This window comes from Juglans regia, chromosome 6 (assembly GCF_001411555.2).
Source record: "Juglans regia cultivar Chandler chromosome 6, Walnut 2.0, whole genome shotgun sequence".
In the NCBI taxonomy this organism is placed as follows: Eukaryota; Viridiplantae; Streptophyta; class Magnoliopsida; order Fagales; family Juglandaceae; genus Juglans; species Juglans regia.
The window spans coordinates 22,782,373-22,802,793 of NC_049906.1; the positions used below are offsets into that span (position 1 = coordinate 22,782,373).

A 20,421-nucleotide genomic window follows, 5' to 3' on the forward strand; every position below is an offset into this window, starting at 1 on the left:
CAACTAGAACTGGTTACTGAACCCTACAACACCACCTCTTCGCGCACGCTGGTGATTCCCATCGAGTTTTGAGTAGTACTTCACCCAGAGCTGCAGACGAAAGCAAGGGAGAAAAGCAGCAGAGAGAGAGATCGAGAAGGACCGGCGGGTTGGAGATCTCCTGCAGAGCTTCACGGTTTCGACGGCACACGGGATCTTCGACCAAAACACCCCTTAATTTCTTTTCTATGAATGAAAGTTCCATTTTCCTTTCCAAAAAAGAAAGAATACCGAATAAATATTTAAATTACAGTTAGAATTAAAACAAATTAAAAAGTTAAAATTAATATTTTAATAGAATAGTAATATATTTAGAGATTTTATTATTTAATATTGTTAAATTTATAAAAATAAATTTTTTAATCAAAATTTGACCGAACTGTCACTAGATTACTACTAACGCTATAAGGTGTGTTGAAGGTTGCTAGATGGTTCATCCTTGTAATGTCTATGTCCTTCTGGGCCATATGATGTTTGAAGTGACCATACCATCAATGACTTTCCAACCCGTTTTCTCTGTCCTAAATAAATGCCCGTAATTTCTACGTTCTTTTGGGCCACATCATGTTTAAAGTCGAAGACCAGTACCATACCATCCACGGCTTTCCCACCTATTTGCGTGTCTAAACATCTCATCTTCAAAATAGGATTCTATGCTGCACATGTCCACGCAAATATTTATGTCCACCCAAAGAATCACTAAAGCCAGGAATTTAGTAGGTGGATTTGTAGATGCATGATCAAAGTCTTGCCTAGGAATAAGAAGTCTGGCACCTTTTTAGTCCCATAATTTGGGTTAAAAAGTCAACTAGTAGTTGTGGTTTGCCTCTAAGACAAATTCCCTAGGTTTTAACTTTTGAACTTTTACTGATCCTTATCTTTCCAACTTTTATCAAATTAATGAGACAAAACCGTATAAATGGGTGCAAGTTGGCTTACCAATCAAACTTGTAATGCATGTGCTTCAAATGATATTATTACTGTGGAAATTAGTTCGCAAAGTGCTGGAGTAAGAACTTCATTAGACCATTAATCCTAATAGGTGTTCCATGATCGTTAATATTCAATAGACTTAGACTTTTGGGATATCCTAAGATGAGAGGCTGAGAGCATTGGCATGCTGGTTGTTGCCAACCGCGCCCCAAGAAGTTGCTGAGAAGTTTGACCCACTTCTCTATTATTATTTATTTGCAATAAGTGCTCTATAATTGGACCTCTTGGTGAATACTAATTAATCTCGCATACAGATTAGAGGATGAGCACTTCTTCTTACATGGCCTTTCAATTAGGAGCTTCTTCCTCTCTCTCATTCTCTTCTTCTTCCATTCGTAGATGGACTCACGATGTATTCTTGAGTTTTAGAGGTGAGGATGTTCGCCAAAACTTTATTTCTCATCTATACCATGCTTTGCATCAAAGGGGAATCAACACTTACATAGACAACAATCTCGAAAGAGGAGAGGAAATTTCGTCAGAACTTTCCAAAGCAATTGAAGGATCAATGATTTCTATCATTGTACTCTCTAAGAACTATGCAGAGTCTCAATGGTGTTTAGATGAGCTATTGAAGATCCTCGAGTGTAAGGAAATGGTAAAACAAATTATTTTACCCTTATTCTACGATGTAGATCCGTCAGAGGTACGACATCAAAAAGGGAGTTTTGGAGAAGCATTCGCCAAACTTAGATATAAGTTGAAGGATGAAGTAAAGGTTACAAAGTGGGAGGCAACTTTGGAAAAAGTAGCCAATTTGTCCGGACTCCAATTAGGGGACAGGTACTTCTTATGAGCTGTGCTTATATATATATATATGTTTATATATGATGTTAAAGAGAAGCTTATGGGGAAAATTTCGACAAATCCCAGATCTGGGAGTTTGCAAATCTGTGAAGATCATATGGTGCCATCCAAACTATTTGATATTTATTAGTTTTTTCGGCATTGAGTTTTATGCATATCATACTTAAAATAGAAATATTTTCTTACTGAGGGATTTAATATCATACACCCACAATAATTTCGGATGATGTTTATACGAGAAACATAATAAAAGAACGTGAAATAATACAAATTGAAATCTTCTCAAAATTAAGGGAGGGTTAAATTCGAGAACGGAACAAAAAAGTAGTTAAAATGTTTAATAATTCATATGAAGAATGAAAAATGTAAGTCGGAGAAGAGCACGAGGAAGAAGAAAGGTTATCTTTGACATGGTAATCTACTATTGTCATTTTGTAACGGAGAGAAAGAAAAAATTATATTGTTACTAAATCATCTTTATGTGTGTATTTATGTGACAAGTCTTAACTCTTTAAATTTCTTTTGTTTTATATATTGATAGGAATGAATCAGAGTTTATTCAAGATATCATTAAATGGGTGGATTCAATAATGGTAAATCGTACATTTCTTAAGGTTGCTAAGCATCCAGTTGGAATAGAGTCCCGCGTACGAGACATTTTTCAACATTTAAATACGGGAAGGAATGATATTATATGCACGATAGGGATATTTGGAATCGGTGGAATTGGTAAGACAACTATTTCAAAAGAGGTCTATAACAAGATTTCTTACCAATTTGAAGGAAGTTGTTTCTTGAAAAACATTAGAGAAACTTCAAAACTAGGAGGTCTGATCCAGCTACAAAAGACACTTCTTTATGAGACTTTGGGAATAAGTTTGGAATGTCATGATACTGAAAAAGGCATCAATGTAATTAGGCAGAGACTTTGCTTTAAAAGAGTTCTCCTAATTCTTGATGATGTGGATGACTTGGTTCAACTAGAAACATTGGCTGGCGCTCGTGATTGGTTTGGTTCAGGAAGTAGAATCATCATCACAACAAGAGATCAACATTTACTAAATATATCTAAAGTTGATTCAAAATATGAAGTAAAGAGATTGGACCATAATGAAGCTCTTGAGCTCTTTAGTTGGCATGCTTTTGAGGAAGACAAACCTATTGAAGATTATGTGGAACTCTCTAAGCAAGTAATGCAATATGCTGAGGGCCTTCCACTAGTTTTAACAGTGCTAGGCTCGGATTTAAGGGGTCAGAATATAAATTATTGGAGAAGTACATTGGATAAGTATAAACGAATTCCTAGCAAAAATATTCAAAAAGTACTTTGTATAAGTTACGATGGATTGGATGATAATGAGAAGGAGATTTTCCTCGATATTGCCTTTTTTTTCAATGGACAATACCTGGATCATGTCGTTAAAATATTAGATAGCTGTGGTTTCTCTCCGGAGAATGGTATCAAAAGGCTTATAGATAAATGTCTCATTACAATTACTACTTACAATACATTGTGGATGCATGACTTGCTACAAGACATGGGAAGAGAAATTGTCCGAAAGGAATCACCCAAAGAACCAGGCGCACGTAGTAGATTATGGTTTCATGAAGATATTCGCCATGTACTAGAGGAAAATACTGTAAGTTCTTAGATTAAAAGCTCTTTCAATTGAACACTTTTTACTGGTAAAACTTACATGAAAAATGTTGATTTCTTTTCATAACAAATTATGGTAAAGAAGTGCATATTAAATAAAATATCATATTTGTATCGAAAAATAATGTGGTCTTTCTTTATATTTCCAGCCTAAAGTAATGTATTTAACTAATTAGGGGAATCATTGTCCTTCAACCAACGTCTTTAAATAAATATAATCATCCCTTTTCAAATACAAGAATGAGTTTTTTTAATCATGAGTATATTGCCTTATCTTATATGAGTGAATAATTAATAATGTCAAGTAAATTTGAAAAAAGAGAAATTTTGAAGGTGATTAAATATTTTTGGATAATAATGGATATTATAGTTTTGATATTATAATTTTAACAAGTGCTTATAAATAAAGATTTTAACGATCTGACATTACTGGAAAATTTATTAATTGTCTTACTAGGGAACAAACAATGTTGAGGGGATAGAAGTGATTCTGCCTGAGGGCAATGATCATGACATGATACGCTTGAGTCCCAAATCATTTGCAAAGATGAAAAGACTCAGATTTTTTAAAAGCCATGGTGCATACTTTTCTGGAAGATCACTTGATTATCTTTCTAATGAATTAAGAGTGCTTGATTGGTCAAACTGTCCTTTACAATCTTTGCCATCGAATTTTCGTGGAGAGAAGCTCTTTGATTTCAAACTATATAGAGGCCGCATCCAGGAGATTAGCGGGCAATTTAAGGTACGATTATTACTTTCAATATTTCCTTCTTTAAACTCGTGATGTAAACTTCCTTAGGATTAATATATATATTTGTTGTTTTTCAATAGAACTTGACGACAATGAAATTTTTTGAGTGTAAGTTCTTAACCAAAATCTCGAATCTTTCGAGTTGCTCAAGTTTAAAGGAATTGGATATTAGGGATTGTGAAAATTTAGTCAAAGTTCATGATTCTATTGGATTCCTGGATAAGCTTGCTCGTTTGCGTCTTTATCACTGCTCCCACATGAAGAGTTTTCCAAGGCATCTCAAGTTGAGATCTCTAGAAGTCCTTACACTTGATAATTGCTCAAAACTTCAAACCTTTCCAGAAATCGAGTGTAAAATGGAATATTTATGTTGCATCTCATTATTGGACACTCCAATAAAAGAATTGCCTTCATCCATTGGATACCTCACTCCTGCGCTTAAAGAGTTACTTTTGGGGCCATGCACAAAACTTATGTGTCTCCCTAGTAGCATTCATCAGTTGCAAAATCTAAAGGTGATTTTACTCGATCACTGCAAGGACCTGATGCGTCTCCCAATTAGCATTTCTCACTCGCAACATCTAAAGAGTCTTTCTTTCAAAAATTGTACAAATTTTGCGAAAGAAGAAATAGGTTTATCCTTTGGGTACACCAATAGGCTTAAACATTCACAAATAACATTCTCCAAAACGATTAAGAGGTCTGAACCAGAATCAAGTGCTGAATTACGACGACAACTCTTGTCGTCGCTTTATTGGTATCTTGACGACTTCTCTATTTGTAGCTCATCCACTTTCCAAGAGTTTGATCTATCTGGGACTGCAATTGTCAGCCTTCCTCCGAGAGTGAAAATATATGTTGAATTGAGGATTCTCAGATTGTGCCATTGTGAGAAACTTCAAGAAATTCTACATCTTCCACCAAATATACAAGAGCTATATGTCAGAGAGTGTTTCTCCTTGGAACGATTCCCAGAAGTATCAACAAAATTTCAATTCTATACATCCTGTGGCTTGCGAGAGCTAAGATGGATTGACTTGTCTGGTTGCCATAAATTGGTAGCAAATATAGGGAGTCAAGTGCCAAATCCTTCATTTGTTGAGGTATGTCTGTATTTCTCTCTGCATTTTTTTTTTTTTTGTAGGTGTTTGTGTTTACAAATTGCCTTGTGTTCATGAAAATATGTGGTACATGTTTAACAGGAACATATTCAAGACCATTCATGTGGTATTATATTTCCAGGGAATAAGATTCCAGATTGGTTTAGCCATACTAAGGAGATTTCAAATGGTGATGATTCTTGTGAATTGGATATTAGTGGTCCCTTGTATTTGGAAGAAATCATAGGTATTGTTTTTTGTGCTGTTCTTGGATCCAACCCGGATTACCCCTTGGGGCCCTTCTCCGGTATTTGTGTTTCTATAAATGGTGATATGCTTGTAAAAACGAGGTTTTGCTTATATGGAGGCTCGGATCATGTATATCTCAATTACTCGTTTGCAGAATGTATCGAGCAATTGCTGCGGTACCCAACAGGAGACAATCTGAGGTTTAGATTTTATTGTGATTCTTATAAAGTGATGTTTAAAAGTTGCGGAGTTCACATAATCTGTAAGCATGAAGAGAATGAGAATTTAACAGTTGGGGAGTGCTCAGTAGATTCATCGAATGGTATCCAGCTTTCTAAGAGACGTCGAGATAATGAAGACAGCAACTTGGAATTCAATGGGTATCCACAACACAAGAGACGCTCTCAAGACTTGGGCAATTCAAATGCAACATAGTTAGGCTCACCACAATCGTATTCTTGCCAGCCATCTCACGCACAAATCACACCATCTTCTTCCTTCGATTGGAGAGACTTCCTCAGCGAACTTGTTCCCTGTCCGGGCTTTCAGGAACAACAAGATCTCTACTTGAAGGGAGTCTCATCGCCAGCCAATTACCCGTCAACTCTCGAGCAAATACCCCAGTTAAACTAGGAATTATAATGGTCTAAATTGAGTTGGACATGAGGGTGGTTTTGAGACATTTGATTTTGGATCCACAAGTGGAGCTCAAACAAGCAACAGGTCAGAAGTTTCATCATCTGTGAGTTCATTTGTGGAGGCTATTCGGGAACAGGACAGTGAGATGCCAGCAGAATTTCCAGATATTTTAGATGCATCTTTTGATTACTAGGTACTATAATATGGTTCTATTACACTAGTAGAAAATAATAATAGCAGAATTCATAGTTTCAATGGGTGGTTTCTCGAGTCTCGTTTGGAATTCTTATTGTCTCTTTCTTCACATCAGTTCTCCAAGAACGATCAACGTGCAGTTATGCTTGTTTTGGCCTCTCTTCTGTTTTAGAAGATTTGTTAATGGAAAGATGAGTTTTTGTTTAGAATTTCTACTTCTCAGTCGGCTGACGGAGCTGAATTCGAGGTTAGAATTTGGAATTTAATCTGTTTTTTTTTCTTCATTTTTGATGCAGTTTGTTTCTGAACAAAAATGAGTTGTTTGCTTTCTATATCTTTACTGTATTTGTGAACTCCTTTCGTTTGTTTGATACTGTTTTAGAGTGTTCAAGTTTTGTATATTCATTTTGAAAAAAAATCGGGTTCACTATGAACAATGCATATTAACTGATTCTGTACCAGCTTCTCCGCCGGATCTACCAGAAACATATATTCTCCACAGGCTGTACCAAGAGGGATGTTCTTTTTCTTTGCACAATCTCTTAGACAGCCTGAAGACACTCATTGCAAAGGTTGGACCTGCCTGAACCAACTGCCCCCACTGTTCAATAAGCTGAACCATCTCGCCTCTGGTTTTGTTTGTTTCAGAACTCCCTAACCCCATCGCAGCTCTGTTTTCCACTTTTTCTCTTCTACTCCGTCGCCATGACAAAGCAAGGTCCGTTCTCTCTTTAGTCATCGCAATCTGATTCTTCTGCTCTGTAAATTCTATTTATATTGCTTCGCTCTTTCGTCGGGGCTCTCTGATTTTGTACAATACTTCCGTTGGATATCGATATTTTATTATTGGAGATTCGTTTGGTTTGGGGTGAGTTATTATTTTTTAGTGAGGTCACCGATTGTGTTCAGGACCTGTAATTGCCTCACGATTGATCGTATAAACTTTAATAGAATCTTGGAATTCGTTCTTAGACGGACTTCCAAGTATTGCGATTTGATCGTTTCCTTAATGGTACTTAGAATTGTTCTTCGCCTTGCTGCTGCTATTCTCTTAATCATTATTAGCTAGCTTACGGTTGTTTCCCTGGAGCAGTTGATGCTGATTGTTTTTTGGTTGTTTATTCTAATGAAGATTCAACTTCGATATCTTGCAGATGATCTTGAACAAAATGCAAACACTTCTTTTTTTCCTCCTTGTGGTATGAATGATTACTTTTTCCCTGGTTGTGCGACATACTTATAATAGCTTGTGATTTCATTTTTTTTCCTATGACATGAATTAGTTAGTAAAATGATTTTCGCTAGTAAAAACATGAAAAATTAATATTGTACAAACATCTATTTTATTTCAAATGGAGAGAAATTTGGTAGATATTACCTCATTCTGCTTCCAGTATAACATGAAACTTTACTTGTTATGTACCGTTAATTTCAGTAGATTGAGTGTAGGAATTTGGTCCCTCTATTGAGATGATACACCCCATGGTTGATCTTATCAATTGATTGTAGCAGACTGTTTCAAAATAAAACAGCCAGGCCACCGTTGCTATATACTTACCCTTACTAGTCTGCAAGACGAGGTTTTAAACAATGCCATCTTTATATAGAGTGAAGATTGGAGGAGCACAAAGAAGAATAAACCTCTCTGCCTACCTGACATTGGGCTCGTGTGTATCAAATAGGTGGACTAGAAGAGTCTATCATTCGCACTGTGGATTAGTACCTTGTGCAGAGATTAAATACGTCCAACAAATATCAATAGAGTAAAAAGTTGAAGTTTTGAAATAGCTGGTGGGCCTTGAAGAGGAGTCGTCGATGGCGAGGAGCAGATGCACGGCAGGGAGAGGGAGACTGAAACGTTATTTTCAGATTTAATTGGGCTACTTTTTGATTTAGAAATAAGGGTGTTTTGATCAAGTCCATGATAAAGTGGGGTATTTTTTGTCAATTCCTATATTTGGACTGCAAAGGAGTCCAAGAAATTGGACTGTACGCAGCCCTTAAGGAGCACTTGAGATAAAAATGTGTTTTTCCCGCTACTGATATTAGACCATACCCTTTGCTTCAGGTTTCTAAATGTATTTCGCTTCAGGTTTCTAAATGTATTGTATCTTTTTTTTTCCCACCATGATGGGTAAATCAATATACCTTTCATAGCTACCACACACAGACACCCCTACCATATTTCTGATTTGCAATCTGATCTGCATATCTGTATTGGAGCTGAAAAATATGGCAGATTTCTGTAAATTCAGACATTGGTCAGAGGCCTATTCATACAGCTTTAGAAGCCCTTGTATTTGCTGCCACTCAGCCATCTTAGCCCTACAAAAAATGAGACAGTCATCATAAAAAAGGAGATGACTGATCCTTGTACCCCTTCTTCAAACAACAACCCCTTTTATTACCACTCTTCTCTCAGCAAAATGTCAGACTCGGAGGAGCACCATTTTGAGTCTAAGGGCGATGCAGGATGGTCAAAGACCTATCCCCAGCAAGCTGGTACCATTCGTAAGAATGTCTATATCGTCATCAAGAACAGGCCTTGCAAGGTTCTCTCTATTTTTCTTCTTCTCTCTTTTTTTTCTTTTTTTTTGAGGAATTCTTATCTGGGCTTGTGTTATTCTACCTGATTTTAGATGGGTTTGTTCTAGTCTAACGATATTTAGTGCTTTATCAGTTGTTGGGTACTCTTTTTAGGTTTTTCTTTACGGGGAGAAATTGTGTGGGGTTTTCTCTTTATCTAAGAATAAATTTCATGCAATTTCTGGTTAGTTAATAAATTTGTGGGCTTTTGGTTTAGATTTGTACATGGGTCTTTGCGTCGTTAGTTCTGATATTCGAGGCTTAACGGAGATCCCTAAGCCTACTTCATATCAAATTTGGTAGTTGTGAATGGAGTCTTGAAGGTGTGAGCTTTGCAAGTTGAACTAGTTTGATGGCTTGAGTCTTTTTGAAAGACACATGCATTAAAATTACATGAAGTAATTGCCATCGAGTGTTTTTTGCGGTAAATATTTTGCTAAAATCTGGATGGCAATAATGAGGCTTAACTTGTTAGAATTTCAATGTGGGTGCTTTGCATTGTTGCATTCAACTATTTAAGCATTCGGTTGCCATCCATTGAGAAAAAAATTGACAATGAATCTGAAAATACTGATAGTAAAACTCATTTGAGATACAAGTAGTAGCTCATATACCTATCACTTTTGTATATTGTCTAGCCTCTTTCATGTTTTATTCTTTCACATTTTATCTATCTGTGCACGAAAGAGGCTGGAGTATGGAGGTGTATTTTAAGCTGTCAAACTTTTGTTGCCTTTCAACTCATGAGCTGTTCTTCTATGGTGGGGCTTTTGAAACCAGGTTGTAGAAGTTTCCACTTCAAAGACAGGCAAGCATGGACATGCAAAGTGCCACTATGTGGGAATTGACATATTTAATGGGAAGAAGCTTGAGGATATCGTTCCTTCATCACACAACTGTGATGTAAAGCTATTTCTAATTTTTTTCACCATGTGAGTGTGCTTTTGTTCCGGGTGTACATTGCTTGTTTATCATTTTCATTAATTCTTTCTTTTTGCAGGTTCCTTATGTTTCTCGCACTGATTATCAGTTGATTGATATCTCTGAAGATGGTTTTGTAAGTTTTATTTAGTAGTCTTTACTTTACCAATTTTTGGCAATGCTGTCATGTGATTACAAACAATCAATTGGTAATAGCGATTTGGTTCTCTCTCTCTGTTTTTTTTTTTTAAAGGTTTGGGAGGAGGTGGGGTTGGTTTTAGGACAGAGGCATGACTTTCACGAGCCATTGGTGTATGATGAGGACGTATAAGCAAGTGTTGTTGATTTCTTCTATTGGTAATTTACTTGGAATTTTCTGCTAAATCTTTGTATGAACTTCAAGACAAGTAACCTGTTCCTCTTTCTATTACTTGTGCATGCCTTGATTCTATACCTGTTCCTCTTTCTTTTGATATTTATGTTGTAACGCCCCGACCCCAGAGGGTCCGGAGAGTTAACTCATATCACTTAAAAGTCATTTCCAAATAATACTTTTAAAATAAACCAGAATCTCCATAACATATTAACCTATTTGTTCAACACAAATATCCATGTTCCTACATAAGGGCACAGCAGTGGTGTCTCATTGATATAGATAAACTTTTCCACAAGGACTAAAAATATCCAAAACTCAACATATCAAAGCCACATAAAATATCAACGCTACCAAAAGACTTTCCAAAAGTCATTGTACCCTAGGGTACATAGTCTTCTATGATCCACAAAATTTGCAAGTATTCCCTATTCCTGATTTCCAGATGTTGCATCAAAATTATCTGAAACATATTATGGAGATAGGGGTGAGTTATCAACAACTCAGTAAGCAGAGAACATATACTAGTATGCAAACATGAGCATTTACAGATTTCAGAATGCAGAACAAAACACTTTATTTTCAGAATGCAGAGTTAGAACATGTTATCAAAAATATCAGAGCGAAAGTTTAAAAATATTCTTATTCAAATTCTTTTGGCATAGCATAACTGACCACCATCGTACCAGAGCATCATATCGTATCAGAGGCCATGTTTAACCCCCGTGGTAGGGTTGTGCAAACCCTGGTAGCTAACCGAGCAGAAACAGAATGTGAATCTTCCCCTTATTTATTCTCGGAGCCCCGAGTGTGCACAAAGGAAAGACCACTAGAAAACCACTTTGTTTCCAAAGTGGGTGCACCAGAAACAGAACAGTTGGTACCAACCCAAATAGAAGCCACTATTAGCACCCGTGGTAGGTCAAATAGGTCATCATCCACAAACCACATCCCAATTCAGAATGCCATGCCAAAAGTTTTCAGAAATCACATCATATCAGAATACGGAATACTTTCAGAACAGAACAGAATTTTCAGAAAGCATATCATATCAGAGTACAGACCATCTTCAGAACAGAACAGAGTTTTCAGAAATCACAAAACATTATTTTATGCACAAACCTTCATATTCGCTCTCTTTTTCAGAGTTTAGAAGCAAAATGCAAAATAGCTCATGTCTACACCAGTCATGCCAGAAAATACTTTATTCTTAAACAGAATCTCATGAGTAATGCAGAAACAAATAACTGAGGTAGTTCAAATATATTTTCATAACAAAACATGTTTATTTTCAAAAATCAACCTCAGTCCATTTTATTTTTATGCAAATCTAGCATAGGAACCCCGCTTACCTGGAACTCTTTAGTCTTTCAAGATTCCTCAACGAAGCCGAACAAATATTAATCGTCACCTATAAAATTACGTAAATTCTGTAAATTTTCAATCAATCACGTATTTCGATAGTTAAACCTAAGAACCTATTTAAATCCTCAAAACCTAGAATTCTAATAATTCCTATAATACCACCATTTTCTAAAACCACCAATATCCACTTAATCAAATTCGTACCAATAAGAGATTTAATCGAGCAAGTATTTATGCATTTACCAAACTCAATAAAGAGTCATATTTTTAAAAAAAATAAAATATCTAAAGTACCAACAATATCTTATAACTTAATAGAATACTAAGACCACTTTAAAAATCTTGTTGAATTCGCTATGCAAAACTCCTCTCTTAAAAATAGGTTTACCTCTTTTTGTTAACAATATTGTTAAAATATTTTCTACACAAAATAATGTTTTATGAGACGTAAAACCAAAACTCATTTTAACATAACAACAAAAATACATAAATAAATAAATACCCTTCATCCGAAAACACACTTCTGGAGTGTAAAGGGATAAATTTGGGAATTGAAATCAACTATCAAGTTACCACTTTATATATCTATGAAATATAATATATATGTACGTAAATCACTGATAAGAAGGAAAACAAAAACTGCTGCACACACAAAACACGGGAATCACCCAGTGAGTGGCGGCAGCAGCACTTACCGAGAGATGGAGCCACGATGGCGGCGAGATGGGCGGATGCAGTGGACAAGGGCTGTCCCGACGGATGCGCACTGAGTGGGAGAAAGCGACGAGCGAGACTGGGAACGGTATGAGGGGCACCGAGAGGGAGACAGAGAGTGAGGGAAGGAAAGAACACGGGAAGGGAATACAGGCTTACGGCAGCAAACTGGAGGTGCCTCGGCTGAGCTATGGTGCACAACGATAGAAGGATAGAAGTTTCGGTTGTTGGCTGTGGAGGTGCCACACTAGACTCTGTTTTGGTTGCTGGAAAACAGGGGAGTTCGTGAGTGGTGCGTCCGTGAGTGTGGATGACTCTCGGTTTCGTGAGGCTGAGCAGCGGCCAAGCAGAGGTGTTACGGTGCAATGGCTGAGGTTCCGCGTGGACTGGGTCCGGTGGGTAGCGACTTGATGGCTTGGCTGGTCCTCTGTTTTTCGGTGGTGCAATAGAGGCGGGTTTACTTGGAAAGGGTGATGGTGCGCGGCTTGAGTGGTGGACCTGGGTGGCTGAGGTTCCGTGCGTGGACTGAGATCGGTGGTGAACGACGTGGAGGAAGCAAATGCTCTGATTTGAGCTGCAAGAGCAAGGTGGTTTCGGTCGTTTGTCTCTTGGTAGGGGTGGTAGCCGTGGTTCACAGTGGAGGATGGATGCTAGGAGTTCGGATGGCTGAGGGTGATGAAGAGGGGCAGCGGCACTTATTCTAGGGTTGAGAAATGCTTAATATATATAAGAGCTATAAGAGGGAAACAGATGAAACCTAAAGATGGAGAAGGGAGATACGTGCATGAAAAAGGAAATTGGACGCAAACCGTGCGATGGAGTCTGGACCCGCGCGATCTCACGGCTGGGCTCTGAACGAGATTAAGGCATTGCTTTTATCTAAAGTTTTGGGTCTCTAATCAACTAAAGAAAAAATAAAATATATATATATATATATGTATAGGTATAATTATCCCATAAATTTTGATGAATATCCACTTGATCCATTAAGCTTTAAAACCTAAATATCAAACTTATAAAAAAAATTATACACCGCCAAAAATATCTTAGGCTCAAACTCTCTTCTAAAAATTTTACTCGTAATCCCAAATGATTTTAACTAAAACTCAAAATTTTTTGTAAAGTCGCTTGGCTGGCCCGGGTGTTACAGCATCAATGTAATTAGGCATAGACTTTGCTTTAAAAGAGTTCTCCTAATTCTTGATGATGTGGATGACTTGGTTCAACTTGAAACATTGGCTGGAGCTCGTGATTGGTTTGGTTCAGGAAGTAGAATCATCATAACAACAAGAGATCAACATTTATTAAATATATCTAAAGTTGATTCAAAATATGAAGTAAAGAGATTGGACCATAATGAAGGTCTTGAGCTCTTTAGTTGGCATGCTTTTGAGGAAGAGAAACCTTTTGAAGATTATGTGGAACTCTCTAAGCAAGTAATGCAATATGCTGAGGGCCTTCCACTAGTTTTAACAGTGCTAGGCTCAGATTTAAGGGGTCAGAATATAAATTATTGGAGAAGTACATTGGATAAGTATAAACGAATTCCTAGCAAAAATATTCAAAAAGTACTTTGTATAAGTTACGATGGATTGGATGATAATGAGAAGGAGATTTTCCTCGATATTGCCTTTTTTTTCAATGGACAATACCTGGATCATGTCGTTAAAATATTAGATAGCTGTGGTTTTTCTCCGGAGAATGGTATCAAAAGGCTTATAGATAAATGTCTCATTACAATTACTACTTACAATACATTGTGGATGCATGACTTGCTACAAGACATGGGAAGAGAAATTGTCCGAAAGGAATCACCCAAAGAACCAGGCGCACGTAGTAGATTATGGTTTCATGACGATATTCGCCATGTACTAGAGGAAAATACTGTAAGTTCTTAAATTAAAAGCTCTTTCAATTGAACACTTTTTACTGGTAAAACTTACATGAAAAGTGTTGATTTCTTTTCATAACAAATTATGGTAAAGAAGTGCATATTAAATAAAATATCATATATGTATCGATAAATAATGTGGTCTTTCTTTATATTTCCAGCCTAAAGTAATGTATTTAACTAATTAGGGGAATCATTGTCCTTCAACCAACGTCTTTAAATATATATAATCATCCCTTTTCAAATACAAGGATGAGTTTTTTTAATCATGAGTATATTGCCTTATCTTATATGAGTGAATGGTTAATAATGTCAAGTAGATTTGAAAAAAGAGAAATTTTGAAGGTGATTAAATACTTTTGGATAATAATGGATATTATAGTTTTGATATTATAATTTTAACAAGTGTTTATAAATAAAGATTTTAACAATCTGACATTATTGGCAAATTTATGAATTGTCTTATTAGGGAACAAACAATGTTGAGGGGATAGAAGTGATTCTGCCTGAGGGCAATGATCATGACATGATACGCTTGAGTCCCAAATCATTTAGAAAGATGAAAAGACTCAGATTTTTTAAAAGCCATGGTGCATACTTTTCTGGAAGATCACTTGATTATCTTTCTAATGAATTAAGAGTGCTTGATTGGTCAAACTGTCCTTTACAATCTTTGCCATCTAATTTCCGTGGAGAGAAGCTATTTGATTTCAAACTATACAGAGGCCACATCCAGGAGATTAGCGGGCAATTTAAGGTACGATTATTACTTTCAATATTTCCTTATTTAAATTCGTGATGTAAACTTCCTCAGGGGTAATATACATATTTGTTGTTTTTCAACAGAACTTGACGATAATAAAATTTTTTGAGTGTAAGTTCTTAACGAAAATCTCGAATCTTTCGAGTTGCTCAAGTTTAAAGGAATTGGATATTAGGGATTGTGAAAATTTAGTCAAAGTTCATGATTCTATTGGATTCCTGGATAAGCTTGCTCGTTTGCGTCTTCATCAATGCTCCAACTTGAAGAGTTTTCCAAGGCGTCTCAAGTTGAGATCTCTAGAAGTCCTTGCACTTCGTAATTGCTCAAAACTTCAAACCTTTCCAGAAATCGAGTGTAAAATGGAATATTTATGTTGCATCTCATTATTCGACACTCCAATAAAAGAATTGCCTTCATCCATTGGATACCTCACTCCTGCGCTTAAAGAGTTACTTTTGGGGCCATGCACAAAACTTATGTGTCTCCCTAGTAGCATTCATCAGTTGCAAAATCTAAAGGTGATTTGTCTCAGTGTCTGCAAGGACCTGATGCGTCTCCCAATCAGCGTTTCTCACTTGCAACATCTAAAGAGTCTTTCTATAGAAAATTTTACAAATCTTGCAAAAGAAGAAATAGGTTTATCCTTTGGGAACACCAGTGGGCTTGAACATTCACAAATAACATTATCCAGAACGATTAGGAGGTCTGAACCAGAATCAAGTGCTGAAATACGACGAGAACTCTTGTCGTCGCTTTATTGGTATCTTGACGACTTCTCATTTTATAGCTCATCCACTTTGCAAGAGTTTGATCTATCTTGGAGTGCAGTTGTCAGCCTTCCTCGGAGAATGAAAATATATGTTGAATTGAGGATTCTCAGATTGTGCCATTGTGAGAAACTTCAAGAAATTCTACATCTTCCACCAAATATACAAGAGCTATATGTCAGAGAGTGTTTCTCCTTGGAACGATTCCCAGAAGTATCAACAAAATTTCAATTCTCTACATCCTGTGGCTTGCGAGAGCTAAGATGGATTGACTTGTTCGGTTGCCATAAATTGGTTGCAAATATAGGGAGTCAGGTGCCAAAACCTTCATTTGTTGAGGTATGTCTGTATTTCTCTTTGTGCGTTTTTTTTGTAGGTGTTTTTGTTTGCGGATTGCCGTGTGTTCATGAAAATATGTGGTACATGTTTTACAGAAACATATTCAGGACCATTCATGTGGTATTATATTTCCGGGGAATAAGATTCAAGATTGGTTTAGCCATACTAAGGAGATTTCAAATGGTGATGATTCTTGTGAATTGGATATTAGTGGTCCCTTGTATTTGGAAGAAATCATAGGTATTGTTTTTTGTGCTATTCTTGGATCTGACCCGGATTACCACTTGGAGCCCTTCTCCGGTATTTGTGTTTCTATAAATGGTAACATGCTTGTAGAAGCGAGGTTTTACTTATATGGAGGCTCGGATCATGTATATCTAAATTACTCGTTTCCAGAATGTATCGAGCAATTGCTGCGGTACCCAACAGGAGACAATCTGAGGTTTAGATTTTATTGTGATTCTTATAAAGTGATGTTTAAAAGTTGCGGAGTTCACATAATCTATAAGCGTGAAGAGATTGAGAATTTAACAGTTGGGGAGTGCTCAGTAGATTCATCGAATGGTATCCAGCTTTCTAAGAGACGTCGAGATGATGAAGATAGCAACTTGGAATTCAATGGGTACCCACAGCACAAGAAACGCTCTCAAGACTTGGGCAATTCAAATGCAACATAGTTAGGCTTGCCACAATCGTATTCTTGCCAGCCATCTCACGCACAAATCACACCATCTTCTTACTTCGATTGGAGTGACTTCCTCAGCGAACTTGTTCCCTGTCCGGGCTTTTAGAAACAACAAGATCTCTACTTCAAGAGAGTCTCGTCTTCAACCAATTACCCGTCAACTCTCGAGCAAATACCCCAGTTAAACTATGATACTTGGAATTATAATGGCCTAAATTGAGTTGGACATGAGGGTGGTTTTGAGACATTTGATTTTGGATCCACAAGTGGAGCTCAAACAAGCAACAGGTCAGAAGCTTCATCATCTGTGAGTTCATTTGTGGAGGCTATTCGGGAACAGGACAGTGAGATGCCAGCAGAATTTCCAGATATTTTAGATGCATCTTTTGTTTACTAGGTACTATAATATGGTTCTGTTACACGAGTAGAAAATAATAATTGCAGAATTCATAGTTTCAATGGGTGGTTTCTCGAGTCTCGTTTGGAAATCCTATTGCCTCTTTCTTCGCATCAGTTCTCCAAGAACGATCAACGTGCAGTTATGTTTGTTTTGGCCTCTCTTCTGTTTTAGTAGACTTGTTAATGGAATGATGAGTTTTTCGGTCGAGATGTCAAAGCTCTGTAGGTGATTTCTACTTCTCAGTCGGCTGACGGAGTTGAATTTGAGGTTAGAATTTTGAATTTAATCTGTTATACTCAATATGTGTACTTATCCTCCATTTAAAACGATTCCACGTAATCATCTCACCTCCGTTCAGTAAGCCTGAACCAATCTCGCCTCTGGTTTTGTTTGTTTCAGAACTCCCTAACCCCCATCGCAGCTCTGTTTTCCACTTTTTCTCTTCTACTCCGTCGCCATGACAAAGCAAGGTCCGTTCTCTCTTTAGTCATCGCAATTTGATTATTCTGCTCCGCAAATTCTATTTATATTGCTTCGCTCTTTCGTCAGAGCTCTCTGATTTTGTACAATACTTCTGTTGGATATCGATATTTTATTATTGGAGATCCGTTTGGTTTGGAGAGAGTTTATTATTTTTTTAGTGAGGTCACCGATTGTGTTTAGGACTTGTAATTGCCTCACAGTTGATCGTATAAACTTTAATTGAATCTTGGAATTCGTTCTTAGACGGACTTCCAAGTATTGCTATTTGATCGTTTCCTTAATGGTACTTAGAATTGTTCTTCGCCTTGCTGCTGCTATTCTCTTAATCATTATTAGCTAGCTTACGGTTGTTTCCTTGGAGCAGTTAATGCTGATGGTTTTTTCGTTGTGTATTCTAATGAAGATTCAACGTCGATATCTTGCAGATGATCTTGAACAAAATGCAAACACTTCTTAGGAGTCCAGACCTGGATAGATTCTCTATTCTTGTCTGTATAGACTAGTATTTCTCTTTTATTTCCTGTGAATAGATAAAAGATGGGTTTGGTGAAGGAAAGTACCTAGTGCTGAGCGTTATGTCTGCAATGGGGGAGGAGCAGATCTGTGCCCTTAAGGACATTGGCCCAAAAAACTAAATATGATGCTGTAGCAGTAGCTATGGCTGATTTCAAAAGAAGCCCTTGCTTTTAGATCTGAGAGGGAAGTTATCTACTGGTGTTGCAATAAGTTTCTATTAGATGCAATCTAGTATTGTAAAAAAAGAAAATTCAGCACTCACCTGTGTGCTTAGAATTCTATCAGGCTTGTAAATGGGGGGCCGGGAAATAGAAAGGTGGGGCTGCATATCCCTCAGTGAAGGGAACTTAAGTTTACAGCAAGATGGAATTTATATAAATATAACTATTCTGCCATTTTCTTGTTCCTGTTTTAGCTTTGCCCTTCTTGGGGGCTGTGGTTCCTTTCTTTTTCCTTTTACAGAGTTTGAGGATTATGGGTTTCACTCATTGGAAATTCTTAAAAAAAATTCTGGATTTTTCAAGCACCTCAATTCTGAAGGAATTGATTGTCAAAGAGTGTAGAAGTTGAATTGAGGTGCAATATTTATAGGCGCTTCGTCTTGGTTATTGTCCAAATCTCGCGAAGAGGATGGGGGGGGATAGTCCATATTGAGTCCAACAAATTATAATGGAAGAGTGAAGAACAACTACATGAAGTGCAGCCTCCAACGAATTCAATCACTGCATTACAAGTGTAGAATCTTCTAAATTGTTCGAAACAAATTTCTTTACCATGTTTACTTTCGTGTTTTCGTTGCATAGTTGAGATCTATTGGAGACTGAAATTGTTAGCCTTTCCACGAGCATCAAAGGAATCGTTAGCCTAACTTATATTTCCTTAAGAGATTGTCACAAAAAATATAACAAATGTCAAATGTTGAAGAATGCAAGTCATTAGAAAGATTTGCAAAAGTATAACAACTACAGAATGGAAGACTTCATAGCAATGTCTGCCCCAAGCAAACATAAATAATAAATCTCTAGAATTATGATTGGGATCCATGATATTAGAGGCACTTTGTGAATTGGGATGTATTTTTCTTGGCTTCACCTCATCTGAAATCAGCATTATTACTCCACATTAAGGGCATCGCTGTTCTCATGGATTGATCATTGATATGCGTAGTACTTTTTTTTTTTTTTAATAATCTCTGAATAAAGTAAACTTCATTACTAAACAAGGTCTTAGTAAAATAAGCTAGTAATTACTACTAATCTATTAAGTGATCCAATACATTTGGTGGATCCTTACCATTATTAAAATCTAACAATATTGTATATTGCCCATTGCTCAATGGCATGCGCACATTGATTTTGAGATAGATGTATTTTAACCACCTCCCATCTTCCAAAGTTTTCTGGCATTAATCTTGCCTCTTATGATACATTCTACAAGTTGTCCATGATTTTCTTGTGGGTTCTTTAGAGAGAACCTGATATGGTTTTCTGAGGTTCTACTATAATATTCTTTAGGTGTTTGGATTGGAGCTTCCTGTACTCCTATGAACACTGCCATAGCTTCTCCTAGATTCGGATTGTAGCTCTCTGAGTGCTTAGCTATTATGAAAACAATTTTGCCATTGTGTGATCTGCATATGGCAGCAGAGGTGCTACCATTTGGTCTAACTGCTACATCAAATGCAATTGAAATGATTTCTGGAGGAGGGGACCATCTATTCTTGTTATGAAGTTCTTTCCATTCCCAAGCAGTACAATGATCCTTGTATGAAAGTCTTTTATTCTTGTTGCAAACTGATCTATTGATAGGTTTGCATAATGCATATTTATTGTAATGTCTCTATATTTTGTGTTGTTTTCTACATAAATTCAGCATCCAACATCAGCCTCCCTCATATAGTAACCTTTTTGTATGTTGTGCCAATACTTACCATAAAAGTGCACTTGGGTGTCGTTTGAATACACAAATCTCTCATTTCAATATCAAAACATCATTTAAATGTAAAAACTTTTCAATTCTAAATCTTTAACTTTTTCATCTAATCATTACAATTTTTTTAAAATTTTAAATAAAACACAAAAAAACACTTCAACTTTTTCAAATCACAAAAGAAAAAAAATATTCTAACATTCTTTTAACTTTATAATATTTTTATTCATCATTTTCTTTCTTTTCCTAAAATCTC

General features: G+C 36.6%; 3 protein-coding genes across 9 annotated transcripts in view; all 3 read left to right on the forward strand.

Moving 5' to 3' along the window:
- Positions 1–2,321: 2,321 nt before the first annotated feature.
- The window catches only part of LOC118343760 (disease resistance protein RUN1-like), a 37,007-nt gene continuing 18,907 nt past the window's right edge, over positions 2,322–20,421 (forward strand). Inside the window, exons 1-2 of the mRNA XM_035690702.1 lie at positions 2,322–3,479; positions 3,954–4,241. Coding sequence (XP_035546595.1) covers positions 2,430–3,479; positions 3,954–4,241 — 1,338 coding nt within the window. The 5' untranslated portion in view covers positions 2,322–2,429. The remainder of the gene's footprint in view (positions 3,480–3,953; positions 4,242–20,421) is intronic.
- Positions 5,718–19,978, forward strand: LOC108998353 (eukaryotic translation initiation factor 5A-like). 6 transcript variants are annotated; one of them, XR_004801744.1, is made up of 10 exons: positions 5,727–6,431; positions 6,549–6,680; positions 6,896–7,151; positions 7,588–7,632; positions 8,041–8,985; positions 9,800–9,922; positions 10,020–10,076; positions 10,194–10,297; positions 14,753–15,040; positions 19,751–19,978. XR_004801744.1 is itself a non-coding variant. In XM_035691113.1 (8 exons), exons 5-8 carry the CDS (start codon positions 8,794–8,796, stop codon positions 10,269–10,271), a joined length of 450 nt encoding a protein of 149 aa, XP_035547006.1. In that variant the 5' UTR covers positions 5,727–6,431; positions 6,549–6,680; positions 6,896–7,151; positions 7,588–7,632; positions 8,041–8,793; the 3' UTR covers positions 10,272–10,414. The 6 variants fall into 6 exon arrangements, 5 of the variants coding, with proteins under 5 accessions (XP_035547010.1, XP_035547006.1, XP_035547007.1 ...); XM_035691113.1 differs by lacking the exons at positions 14,753–15,040; positions 19,751–19,978 and having other exon boundaries at positions 10,194–10,414; XM_035691114.1 differs by lacking the exons at positions 14,753–15,040; positions 19,751–19,978 and having other exon boundaries at positions 8,673–8,985; positions 10,194–10,414.
- Positions 15,099–18,481, forward strand: LOC108998351 (disease resistance protein RPP2B-like). Of its 2 annotated transcripts, none has more exons than XM_035691111.1 (4): positions 15,099–16,152; positions 16,248–17,504; positions 17,637–18,003; positions 18,146–18,481. In XM_035691111.1, the coding sequence occupies exons 1-2, from the start codon at positions 15,406–15,408 to the stop codon at positions 16,827–16,829; spliced, it is 1,329 nt and encodes a 442-aa protein (XP_035547004.1). In that variant the 5' UTR covers positions 15,099–15,405; the 3' UTR covers positions 16,830–17,504; positions 17,637–18,003; positions 18,146–18,481. The 2 variants fall into 2 exon arrangements, with proteins under 2 accessions (XP_035547004.1, XP_035547005.1); XM_035691112.1 differs by having other exon boundaries at positions 17,637–17,707.

What these genes read in the sequence shown, in the direction of transcription:
- LOC108998353 (XM_035691113.1), top strand. Translation starts at nt 8,794, where the DNA reads ATGACTGATCCTTGTACCCCTTCTTCAAACAACAACCCCTTTTATTAC. An exon ending in CTTCATCACACAACTGTGAT is followed by an intron (nt 9,923 to 10,019) that starts GTAAAGCTATTT and finishes TTCTTTTTGCAG; the next exon opens with GTTCCTTATGTTTCTCGCAC. An exon ending in ATATCTCTGAAGATGGTTTT is followed by an intron (nt 10,077 to 10,193) that starts GTAAGTTTTATT and finishes TTTTTTTTAAAG; the next exon opens with GTTTGGGAGGAGGTGGGGTT.
- LOC108998351 (XM_035691111.1), top strand. Translation starts at nt 15,406, where the DNA reads ATGGAATATTTATGTTGCATCTCATTATTCGACACTCCAATAAAAGAA. An exon ending in CAAAACCTTCATTTGTTGAG is followed by an intron (nt 16,153 to 16,247) that starts GTATGTCTGTAT and finishes CATGTTTTACAG; the next exon opens with AAACATATTCAGGACCATTC.